Here is a 13,700-nt window from a genome sequence, read left to right on the forward strand (position 1 = left end):
ACTAGATGTGTATTAAAGAAACAAGCTTTTATTGCGTGACGTTTGACCTTTTTCTCCAGCAATCTGTCAATTTTCACGCTATTGACAAATATGCCAATTGGATTGGAAATCAACTCATTATTGAGTGATTACATTAGTTTCAGATCTATTCACGTATACCGTGTACTGGTAAATAAATTACATTGATACATATTCTAATTTTATCCCATTATTAATACAAAACACGTGTCGTACTATGATTGTTTTGTCACGCAGATGTCATGTGTCGATCACATGTATCGAGACATAAAGAGCATATCATATATCTAACTTAAGATAAATCAATTACGGTGTAATAAGGAAATTGTTTTTATTATTAAATGTAAAGTTCAATTTTCGTGATAAACGAATGAACCATTCAACAAACACTCGGCTGTCAAGCAATTTGATAACTCGCTATATGTACGTTAAATGTCAGAATTTGTTGTCAGAACCATTGTTGAAGACATAGTTGCCCTTGCAATATACAGAAGCACTTTATAAATAGAACGAATGTCAACAATTGTTGTTAAGCTGTGTGGAAGACCAACTGATTTAGAGTATCTCTAATTGTTTTGTTTCATTTACCCAAAGACACTCGCGAATATTTGTGTGTCTTTCATTGCTTAAGTCGAGTTAAAATAATACATTGTTTTTATTATAATAATTACTGATGTCATTAAAACAATTTGCTTTCTCTGATTTATATCTCTCTATTTCGAGGTTTCCTAGAGCCATGTCCATTATACAGTCACGTCTCAGTTCAATTTGATTTTATACATCTTTCTATCTGGCGCACAGTCACGTCTCAGTTGGTCTATTCCATTAGGTGAAAAGGAAATTGTCAGACTTGTTAATCTACGCAGTTTTGTGCATCACTAAATTCTATTTTTTATTGTGTAAATGCCCACTGACATAAACGCATTGTCAAATGCTCTGCTTTTCCCTTTTATACTGGATTATTCATTAATATAAGCGCACGGGTGATAGCTCATAAAAGTATCAATTGCCAAGGAAACGAAACTAAGTCAATAATATCAATTCAGCTGATCAGTAAAAATGAAAATTGAAAGTTAAAACTATTTTAATTGTTCAGTATCCAAATATCCAATAATCGAAAGCTAATTGAATGTTAATTGCAATCTGTGTTTACGTGACAGCATCCTACTTTTCTTTCTTAGATATGAGGTACTCATTACGCGCAGACGCGCCGTTGTCATGGTGACGTTGTTGTGGATATGCACGTTGACGATTGGGCTATCTCCAGTGTTTGGTTGGAGGAACGGCAACGTCACAGATCAGAGCCGACCAATGGAGGTGTGTGCATACAGTGCCTATGTTACATTACCATATATGGTCGTCGTCTTTCTAGCGTGGTTTGTGATCCCAGGTAAGACAGCCATAAACGTGATAGTAGATGACGTCATCCAGAAAATAGTATTTTACAGGATATACCATACATTGATTAACATACTTATTTCTGACTATCGAATTACACTGATTTATGTAATTTAAGGCAAAAAAGACAAGCATTGCGTTTCATTTTCTACGAGAAACACAGATTTATATATACACAAACTAGTCATACATACATGGCGCCTCTAGTGACCAATCAAATCGGTGCATAAATTGTGTTGATCTGTAGTAAGCCATCAGTAAGAGTCTCTTACTGTTTTAAAAGAGCTACACAACTGAACAGAAATATCTGTCTGAAGGACATTGCTTACACCAAAATGATTTTGACGTAACAGAAGAATCTAAAAGGCGCAACTTATAAAAGCCTACTTTTAGCATAAAGTGTTGTCAATTATCCGCGAAAACAGCATGTACATAGTTTCAATCAATTTAAGGTAGCGAGAAGGGGTTTGTAATGTTTTCGAATAAAACATTCTCTGCCGGTTGTCTCGTTCAGAACAGTAAATTAACTTATATATTTCAAAAGACTAAGTATAGAGGTACAAGTTCGCATAAACTGGACAGTCATTGTTTACATAATGATCACGTGACATCAACAATGGCGAACCTTGTACAAATGACTAAGTCCGCGATTGCGAGAGCATACTGCGGAATTTCCTGGTGAAATTTACGTCATGCATTGTCCGTAATCAAGTCCATTGAAATGTGTCCCTGGTAATCAAAAGACCTATTATTCCGATTTCTATGCAGGTTTGTTTTTTGTCCCCAAATTATTTCATACTTGACACCTTTAACAGACTATTATTCTGTGACAAAGCATTTTCTTTAAAAACCCAGACATATTTCGCACCATCATTATCTTTTGAACGATAACTGCGAGTTTGAATGTCCTAGTCCGAACGCACTTGATTTGGCGGCGGTCCCAATGAGTCGTACTCATTCAAAACTTCAACTCGAGAAAAACGCGAAAAACAGTTTTGGTTAATAAAACACTGTAGATTTGCTGTATTATTATAAATATACACTAAAAATGGCCAAACATATTAACCACTGATATCATAGAACTCATACAGAGTGTCAGATAATGAATAATTTCAAGCTCGAGCGTGAAAAATGAAGAAAACCGCTGGCGTTTGAGTCCGTACTCCAGGAACGTTCGGGTTTCCATTGTTATGCAAACGAACAACGAGGGATAATCCACTGACAAACATTACTGTCCCAATGTACACACTGACAGTTTACAAACAAGCTAATCCTTCAAGTGTCTCTGATAAGAGATCTAATAAAACGGTTTTCATGGTGAAACAAAATGGCCGATGTTTGAAAAACAATTGCTGCTTCAGAGTACGACACTGAGTTGGCGATTTTTCTTTGCTAAGATAAAATAAAATAATTAAAAAAAATTATATATTATCAATAGAATTAGTATGCTAATTAGGTATTATAAGCTATACAAAAAACTATATATCGTTTTCCCTGTTTGGCCATGCAGCTATTTGAGATATGAAAAGATGTCTTGATACGATTAATGACAAAATTGTATACATATAACCAACATTTAAAAAAGTAGCTCTGTGACACCCCTTTGTCTATGTAATTCTCTCTATCTTGAAAATAAGAGAATGACACCGTGTACAGAATTGATAAACTTGAATTTGATATAGAGGCTGGACCAGTAACTCCCCCAGTGTGCAAATAATCGTTGAATACAATATAGCTGTTAAAAATAGCTGTTCCACGTTCAAGTCCGGGTTACAACTTAAGGCAGTGGGATAAATTGTTTATTTAATGTGAAAATGGAAATTTAAAATCATTGCAAATAAGTCTGAAACAATCTAAATAGTTTGAGTGTAACAAGGAAGTTGACTTAAATCAGATGTACATTGGTAAGGCTGGAAGTTGTCTCATAGTATAATTATTTGCATGTCACTTTTTCATCATCGGTTTTAGACATAAGCTTAGTATGCTTTGACGAGTCGTGTGAGTAACGCTGTGCATAGTGTAATAAAGAAAAGTAAAATTGATCAGAATTGTATCAATAATGAATTATAGCTGTCAAATTTGGAGATTCCATGTACAGAAGAAAATATTGAAAAAGTCCACACCTGTTTTCCACACCTATCATATTAAATGTTGGTTATAACATTTGCAACACCGCTGCACTGGGTTAACTTAGCAGATTTCTACTGAGAAACACATAGGTTGTCTCGTATTGTTAAATACTTGTATTCTGTATCGTGACAATACTTCGTGCAATAAATGTTAAAACTACAATATGCAATGGCCGAAAATAGTTACAAGTACTGGGCATATAATGTGAGGAACTGTTGTTTGGTGTTGGTACTATTATGGCCTGGGTATGGAAGGGGTCGGCAATGTTTAGTCGTATGATATTGCTGCGCAACCATGGTCAATAAATCTGCAAATAATTTCTAAGTTTGACTCATATGTGTCCTTTATTGATTTTCTTAGAAGTTTAGGCGGAAATATTCCAAGAGAAACAAGTATTGTTACAGAAAGTGGAAGACGAATATCATTTTATCACGAATGTCCCTTTTACAAAAAAAAATAAGAGAAAGATCCCTATATTACAAATACCTATCATTTATAAATTCCACATTCAAATTCGCAATATTAATACTGACTCAGACCAAAGCATAATATAGCATTATGAAGCATTACTGGCTTAGCACAGAAGAAGTAGTGCGAGCCTTATTTTAATAATGTCTTACTAGTAGATCTGAGAAAGTATATAACTTGAGCAGAAGTAAATTGATTTTGTAACATTGAGGTATGTCGACAGTGGAAAGGTCAGCCAAGTCTTCATTTCCTTCATGGATTTTATAATAAAATTAATTTCTAGTGTGAAGGATTATACAATCATGCATCAGCTTGTATTTTGTGCAATATGTATACTCCTACTGTTATTTCAAATGCATCACTCTATCGCCAACACATTGATTTCATTCATCCTGTTTTGTTTCAGTGACAGCGATGATCGTGATGTACTGTTGTATCTTCCATGTTGCCAGGAAACAAGCAAGGAAAATAGCAGTCACGCATCAATCTGTATTTGAAAGACCGGGAATCAGACACAGAAAACGAACCTTTACCGATGAAACCAAGGCAGCGAAGGTTCTCTGTCTAGTTTTAGGGTGTTTTTTACTGACGCTGTTGCCTGGTGTTATTTCAATAATTATTGACATACTATTTGGATCAGTGTCCACGGAGTGGTCCTATTTTACCAATCTCATAGCATTTAGCAACTCGGCCATGAACCCTCTTATATATACGCTAGGTACCAAGCAAGTTCGCACGGCGTTAAAGAAGCGGTATTTCAAGTGTTGCAATAGAAGACCGAAACAGACGGCACACTGCGACGCTGTCACGGCCGTGAGCTTACGTGCTACTGCAGGGGCCTGTAACGTAAGTGTTGTCCTTGAGGACTTGGAAAAGAAGGATTCTGAACAATGTCAGACGCCAAATATAAACGAAATAATATACGAGGAACAACCATCACCATGAATATATAACATTGCGGCGTGATTTAGGTTGAAGTCACTACATAAACTAACCTACGACACGCTGCGGTGTAACACATTATTTTGAAATATTATATATACTTTACTGGAACAGTTAGACAGAGAACGACATAATTTTTTTTTTAAACAGTTCATTTGAATATTTGTTTCTGTCAAATTGATCTATAATACTCGCTAGATACTAGTAATCTGGAAGTTAACGAAATAAAAAACAAACATTTTCTTGATTAAGAACTTGATGGATATAAACAAGAACACAAGTATATTGTCAAATGTCATCATTTATATTAAATACAAGTAAAAACAGAAAGAATGTTATGTAAAAAGACAAATATTCATAAAATTACTTCAACAAAATTAAAAGAATAGTTTTAAATGACAAATATAATGTCACATGATAATAATTCATGAGAAGAACAGTTTTCAGCAATGCGGTGAGTTTCAAGACCAGAACATTCATTTTTTGATAGAGGGCGACATTCACCAACATTGATAAAATAACAAAATAGGTACTGGTAGTAAAGTACAATTATATATTATTCTCCAATATTTGTCTGAGATACATGTGTAGATACATGTGCAGACAGACGTACGACAGATGCACAGAGTTGAAATTATAAGTTCCTGTTTTCGGAATACGTCCTGAGAAGGACTAAAAAAATAATTTTATAATTGTTGTAATATGTAAAAAGAAATAGGAACCCTGTGATTGATGTTCGGAGTTGATGTCAGATAACTAATAAAAATAGAACAAAGTTAAAGAACTTGGTTGACCAATCAGAATGCTATTGAAAACTGAACCTGCTTACCGGTACCCGTTTTTTGTGGATTGATGCACCATAACAGACAATTTGTGCGGCTTCACTTCTTATTGAATTATAATCTTCAGCCGGATACCATTTGAAATCAAGAGGTACCCAGGGTATACCCATTAAAATTTAAGAGATACCAAGGCTATACTCATTTAATTTCAAAAGGTACCCAGGGTATAGGTATATGAATTCAAGAGGGACTCAGGGTGTACCTATTTGAAATCAAGAGGGATCCAGGGTATACCTATTTAAAATCAAGAGGTACCCAGGGTATACCTGTTTGAAATCAAGAGGTACCCAGGGTATACCTGTTTGAAATCAAGAGGTACCCAGGGTATATCTATTTGAAATCAAGAGTAGTAATCAAAAAGTTGGTAAAAAGTTGATGCGAACGGGAGCAGTGACGAACAATCACTCATATGATAATCTCCAAAGTCGACAGCAGAGCTAACAAAATAAATAGTGCTACTTACCAAAAAGGGGACTGCTTTCCACCCACTGGGTCACAACGGTTGTTTGACCAAATATACCCAACACAAATCGTTCATTTAAAAGAATTTATTTACATAAATCAATGAATTTATAACAAGCATACATGGAATAATATACAAGTGTTTAATTGCAGGGATAGATATTTTATTTGACACAAAATTTAGTATGAATGAAAACCATACAATAAATCAATGGTCAAGAAAAACACAAACAAAACAATAGACTAAACTAAAGCTTAGAAATAAAATCAATAAATTTTTCCAAGCAATTGAAAATGAAGCTATCTTTAGTGCCTAGCAAGCACTTGAATTTCTCAAGAGTTGATAACTTGCAAATGTTGTCATCATAAATTGCTAATTCAGCTTCAAATTTAGTACGAGCTTGTACAATTTGACTATTTTTACAATTGAGTAAAACATGAAATTCATCCCCAATAGCCTGTTCATTACATAGAAAACAAAACCTTTGCTCTGGAGGTGTTTTATTATATCTAAGTTTTTCAATTGGCAACGCGTGAGAAGAAATGCGAAACTTAGTGAAGCTGACTCTGTGTTGCACATTTTTACACATCTATAAAACAAACCACCAGACTTCCTTGCCCAAATTATTCTGCATTTCTGGAAATGAGCCCTAATTTGGGAGCCAACAGACAACATTTTTCACTAAAGAAATTTGGCTATTTTTAGTGCCAATCTTCTATTTTGTGATGAAAAGAGGAAACTGGTGGTGAAGGGTTAAAAGTACTGTCTAACTATGTTAGAAAGCTCCAAGGTTTAGGCACAGAATGAAAGAATACATTTTTTTCATCAATATTCTTATTTTATTGCAAAAGAGATAAATTCTTGGTATTTAAATTTATTAGTAGAATCTACCGTTAAATGTACAATATGTTGTTTGGTAAATAGTGGTTTCTGTCTGGTGAATGGTTTGAATAAACAAAATATATTTAACTTTTCTTCAGATGAGTGATTTTTGTGATTATTACTCTTCTCGCTTTTAATTCACAATATTTGTTATTGCAGACAGCCTCTGACAAGCATCTGAAAGAAAACATTTTTTAATGGTCATGAAATATACATATCATAATTGCTTTCTAATCAACTTATTATTATCTAGTAGAAAACACTTTGAAATGCATATCTTTAATAATAATTTTAATCGATATGCAACTCACCATCAATTGTTAATCGTTTGTCTACATTCTTTTCTCGAAGACCATCAATGACATTCTTGAACTCTAGAGGGCAGTCTGCAGGCAAATCCTCCATATCACCAGCCATTACAGTCTTACAGACTTGAGAGTCTGATTTACCTTAAGAGAGTAAAGTTATTCACTGTTCAGCGGAACTTGTTGAAAATGTATACAGTTGGTGTTTAAATCTATTTGAAATATTAATACCAATAAACTTGGTAATGATGTGTACATAAAAAAAGAGTTATTCATGCAAATTCCTTGCCATTCAACTATGATTAGTAACTACCTTCAAATGGCGTTCTTCCAGTTGCAATCTCCCACAATACTATTCCCAGCCTGAAAGGAACATTATGAATATGCATATTATTTATTGAAATGTACTAGATTCACATTGAACTCAAAACATAATTTCCATACTTAATGAGTAAACTAATTGTTATAGGTATTATATTTTAACTTATTATCCTACAAGTATAGTTAACGAGAGTTAATTATCAAGAAGATTCCACTGGTGTTTTTTTAATTTTAATAAAAAAACTGGGAATATCTACGTAACAAGTGAAATGAAGTAATTGGTTCAACACATAGATGAACATCCAGCCTATGCAGCATTTGATGAACATCAACACAAAGATGAACATCCTGCCTATGCAGCATGTGATCAACATCAACACATAGATGAACATTCTGCCTATGCAGCATGTGATCAACATCAACACATAGATGAACATCTTGCCTATGCAGCATTTGATGAACATCAACACATAAATGAACATCCTGCCTATGCAGCAAGTGATCAACATCAACACATGAATGAAAATCCTGCCTATGCAGCATGTGATCAACATCAACACATAGATGAACATCCTGCCTATGCAGCAAGTGATCAACATCAACACATGAATGAACATCCTGCCTATGCAGCATGTGATCAACATCAACACATAGATGAACATCCTGCCTATGAAGCATGTGATCAACATCAACACAAAGATGAACATCCTGCCTATGCAGCATGTGATCAACATCAACACATAAATGAACATCCTGCCTATGAAGCAAGTGATCAACATCAACACATAGTTGAACATCCTGCCTATGCAGAATGTGATCAACATCAACACATAGATGAACATCCTGCCTATGCAGCATGTGATCAACATGAACACATAGATGAACATCCTGCCTATACAGCATGTGATCAACATCAACACATAAATGAACATCCTGCCTATGCAGCATGTGATCAACATCAACACATAAATGAACACCCAGCCTATGCAGCATGCGATCAACATCAACACATAGATGAACATCCTGCCTATGCAGCATGTGATCAACATCAACGCATAGATGAACATCCTGCCTATGCAGCATGTGATCAACATCAACACATAGATGAACATCCTGCCTATGCAGCATGTGATCAACATCAGCACATAGATGAACATCCTGTCTATGCAGCATGTGATCAACATCAACACATAAATGAACACCCAGCCTATGCAGCATGCGATCAACATCAACACATAGATGAACATCCTGCCTATGCAGCATGTGATCAACATCAACACATAGATGAACATCCTGCCTATGCAGCATGTGATCAATATCAACACATAGATTAATATCCTGCCTATGCAGCATGTGATCAACATCAACACATAGATGAACATCCTGCCTATGCAGCATGTGATCAACATCAACACATAGATGAACATCCTGCCTATGCAGCATGTGATCAACATCAACACATAGATGAACATCCTGCCTATGCAGCATGTGACCAACATCAACACATGAATGAACATCCTGCCTATGCAGCATGCGATCAACATCAACACATAGATGAACATCCTGCCTATGCAGCATGTGATCAACATCAACACATAGATGAACATCCTGCCTATGCAGCATGTGATCAACATCAACACATAGATGAACATCCTGCCTATGCAGCATGTGATCAACATCAACACATAGATTAATATCCTGCCTATGCAGCATGTGATCAACATCAACACATAGATGAACATCCAGCCTATGCAGCATGTGATCAACATCAACACATAGATGAACATCCAGCCTATGCAGCATGTGATCAACATCAACACATAAATGAACACCCAGCCTATGCAGCATGTGATCAACATCAACACATAGATGAACATCCTGCCTATGCAGCATGTGATCAACATCAACACATAGATGAACATCCTGCCTATGCAGCATGTGATCAACATCAACACATAGATGAACATCCTGCCTATGCAGCATGTGATCAACATCAACACATAGAAGAACATCCAGCCTATGCAGCATTTGATCAACATCAACACATAGATGAACATCCTGCCTATGCAGCATGTGATCAATATCAACACATAGATAAACATTCTGCCTATGCAGCATGTGATCATCATCAACACATAGATGAACATCCTGCCTATGCAGCATGTGATCAACATCAACACATAGATGAACATCCTGTCTATGCAGCATGTGATCAACATCAACACATGAATGAACATCCTGCCTATGCAGCATGTGATCAACATCAACACATAGATGAACATCCTGCCTATGCAGCAAGTGATCAACATCAACACATGAATGAACATCCTGCCTATGCAGCATGTGATCAACATCAACACATAGATGAACATCCTGCCTATGAAGCATGTGATCAACATCAACACAAAGATGAACATCCTGCCTATGCAGCATGTGATCAACATCAACACATAAATGAACATCCTGCCTATGAAGCAAGTGATCAACATCAACACATAGTTGAACATCCTGCCTATGCAGAATGTGATCAACATCAACACATAGATGAACATCCTGCCTATGCAGCATGTGATCAACATGAACACATAGATGAACATCCTGCCTATACAGCATGTGATCAACATCAACACATAAATGAACATCCTGCCTATGCAGCATGTGATCAACATCAACACATAAATGAACACCCAGCCTATGCAGCATGTGATCAACATCAACACATAGATGAACATCCTGCCTATGCAGCATGTGATCAACATCAACGCATAGATGAACATCCTGCCTATGCAGCATGTGATCAACATCAACACATAGATGAACATCCTGCCTATGCAGCATGTGATCAACATCAGCACATAGATGAACATCCTGTCTATGCAGCATGTGATCAACATCAACACATAAATGAACACCCAGCCTATGCAGCATGCGATCAACATCAACACATAGATGAACATCCTGCCTATGCAGCATGTGATCAACATCAACACATAGATGAACATCCTGCCTATGCAGCATGTGATCAATATCAACACATAGATTAATATCCTGCCTATGCAGCATGTGATCAACATCAACACATAGATGAACATCCTGCCTATGCAGCATGTGATCAACATCAACACATAGATGAACATCCTGCCTATGCAGCATGTGATCAACATCAACACATAGATGAACATCCTGCCTATGCAGCATGTGACCAACATCAACACATGAATGAACATCCTGCCTATGCAGCATGTGATCAACATCAACACATAGATGAACATCCTGCCTATGCAGCATGTGATCAACATCAACACATAGATGAACATCCTGCCTATGCAGCATGTGATCAACATCAACACATAGATGAACATCCTGCCTATGCAGCATGTGACCAACATCAACACATGAATGAACATCCTGCCTATGCAGCATGTGATCAACATCAACACATAGATGAACATCCTGCCTATGCAGCATGTGATCAACATCAACACATAGATGAACATCCTGCCTATGCAGCATGTGATCAACATCAACACATAGATGAACATCCTGCCTATGCAGCATGTGATCAACATCAACACATAGATTAATATCCTGCCTATGCAGCATGTGATCAACATCAACACATAGATGAACATCCAGCCTATGCAGCATGTGATCAACATCAACACATAGATGAACATCCAGCCTATGCAGCATGTGATCAACATCAACACATAAATGAACACCCAGCCTATGCAGCATGTGATCAACATCAACACATAGATGAACATCCTGCCTATGCAGCATGTGATCAACATCAACACATAGATGAACATCCTGCCTATGCAGCATGTGATCAACATCAACACATAGATGAACATCCTGCCTATGCAGCATGTGATCAACATCAACACATAGAAGAACATCCAGCCTATGCAGCATTTGATCAACATCAACACATAGATGAACATCCTGCCTATGCAGCATGTGATCAATATCAACACATAGATGAACATTCTGCCTATGCAGCATGTGATCATCATCAACACATAGATGAACATCCTGCCTATGCAGCATGTGATCAACATCAACACATAGATGAACATCCTGTCTATGCAGCATGTGATCAACATCAACACATGAATGAACATCCTGCCTATGCAGCATGTGATCAACATCAACACATGAATGAAAATCCTGTCTATGCAGCATGTGATCAACATCAACACATAGATGAACATCCTGCCTATGCAGCATTTGATGAACATCAACACATAAATGAATGTCCTGCCTATGCAACATGTGATCAACATCAACACATGAATGAACATCCTGCCTATGCAGCATGTGATCAACATCAACACATGAATGAACATCCTGCCTATGCAGCATGTGATCAACATCAACACATAGATGAACATCCTGTCTATGCAGCATGTGATCAACATCAACACATAGATGAACATCCTGTCTATGCAGCATGTGATCAACATCAACACATGAATGAACATCCTGCCTATGCAGCATGTGATCAACATCAACACATGAATGAAAATCCTGCCTATGCAGCATGTGATCAACATCAACACATAGATGAACATCCTGCCTATGCAGCATTTGATGAACATCAACACATAAATGAACGTCCTGCCTATGCAACATGTGATCAACATCAACACATGAATGAACATCCTGCCTATGCAGCATGTGATCAACATCAACACATGAATGAACATCCTGCCTATGCAGCATGTGATCAACATCAGCACATAGATGAACATCCTGCCTATGCAGCATGTGATCAACATCAACACATAAATGAACACCCAGCCTATGCAGCATGTGATCAACATCAACAAATAGATGAACATCCTGCCTATGCAGCATGTGATCAACATCAACGCATAGATGAACATCCTGCCTATGCAGCATGTGATCAACATCAACTCATAGATGAACATCCTGCCTATGCAGCATGTGATCAACATCAGCACATAGATGAACATCCTGTCTATATGCAGCATGTGATCAACATCAACACATAAATGAACACCCAGCCTATGCAGCATGCGATCAACATCAACACATAGATGAACATCCTGCCTATGCAGCATGTGATCAACATCAACACATAGATGAACATCCTGCCTATGCAGCATGTGATCAACATCAACATCAACACATAGATTAATATCCTGCCTATGCAGCATGTGATCAACATCAACATAGATGAACATCCTGCCTATGCAGCATGTGATCAACATCAACACATGAATGAACATCCTGCCTATGCAGCATGTGATCAACATCAACACATGAATGAAAATCCTGTCTATGTAGCATGTGATCAACATCAACACATAGATGAACATGCTGCCTATGCAGCATGTGATCAACATCAACACATGAATGAACATCCTGCCTATGCAGCATGTGATCATCAACACATAAATGAACATCCTGCCTATGCAGCATGTGATCAACATCAACACATAAATGAACACCCAGCCTATGCAGCATGTGATCAACATCAACACATAGATGAACATTCTGCCTATGCAGCATGTGATCAACATCAACACATAGATGAACATCCTGCCTATGCAGCATGTGATCAACATCAACACATGAATGAACATCCTGCCTATGCAGCATGTGATCAACATCAACACATAAATGAACATCCTGCCTATGCAGCATGTGATCAACATCAACACATAGATGAACATCCTGCCTATGCAGCATGTGATCAACATCAACACATAGATGAACATCCTGCCTATGCAGCATGTGATCAACATCAACACATAGATGAACATCCTGGCTATGCAGCATGTGATCAACATCAACACATAGATGAACATCCTGCCTATGCAGCATGTGATCAACATCAACACATAGATGAACATTCTGCCTATGCAGCATGTGATCAACATCAACACATAAATGAACATC

General features: G+C 37.0%; 2 protein-coding genes across 2 annotated transcripts in view; one reads left to right on the plus strand and one right to left on the minus strand.

Annotated features, from left to right (window-relative positions):
- The first annotated feature begins 1,236 nt into the window (after positions 1-1,236).
- Positions 1,237-4,959, plus strand: LOC102806355 (adenosine receptor A1-like). The gene is made up of 2 exons (XM_085500708.1): positions 1,237-1,408; positions 4,421-4,959. The coding sequence occupies exons 1-2, from the start codon at positions 1,237-1,239 to the stop codon at positions 4,957-4,959; spliced, it is 711 nt and encodes a 236-aa protein (XP_085356834.1).
- A 1,372-nt stretch (positions 4,960-6,331) lies between these two features.
- LOC144349706 (mixed lineage kinase domain-like protein) overlaps positions 6,332-13,700 on the minus strand; it is a 33,559-nt gene continuing 26,190 nt past the window's right edge. The window contains exons 7-9 of the mRNA XM_085500539.1: positions 7,762-7,811; positions 7,455-7,592; positions 6,332-7,320 (exon numbers count right to left, since the gene is read on the minus strand). Coding sequence (XP_085356665.1) covers positions 7,277-7,320; positions 7,455-7,592; positions 7,762-7,811 — 232 coding nt within the window. The 3' untranslated portion in view covers positions 6,332-7,276. The remainder of the gene's footprint in view (positions 7,321-7,454; positions 7,593-7,761; positions 7,812-13,700) is intronic.

This window comes from Saccoglossus kowalevskii, chromosome 6 (genome assembly GCF_978046115.1).
Source record: "Saccoglossus kowalevskii chromosome 6, keSacKowa6.1, whole genome shotgun sequence".
Classification (NCBI taxonomy): domain Eukaryota; kingdom Metazoa; phylum Hemichordata; class Enteropneusta; family Harrimaniidae; genus Saccoglossus; species Saccoglossus kowalevskii.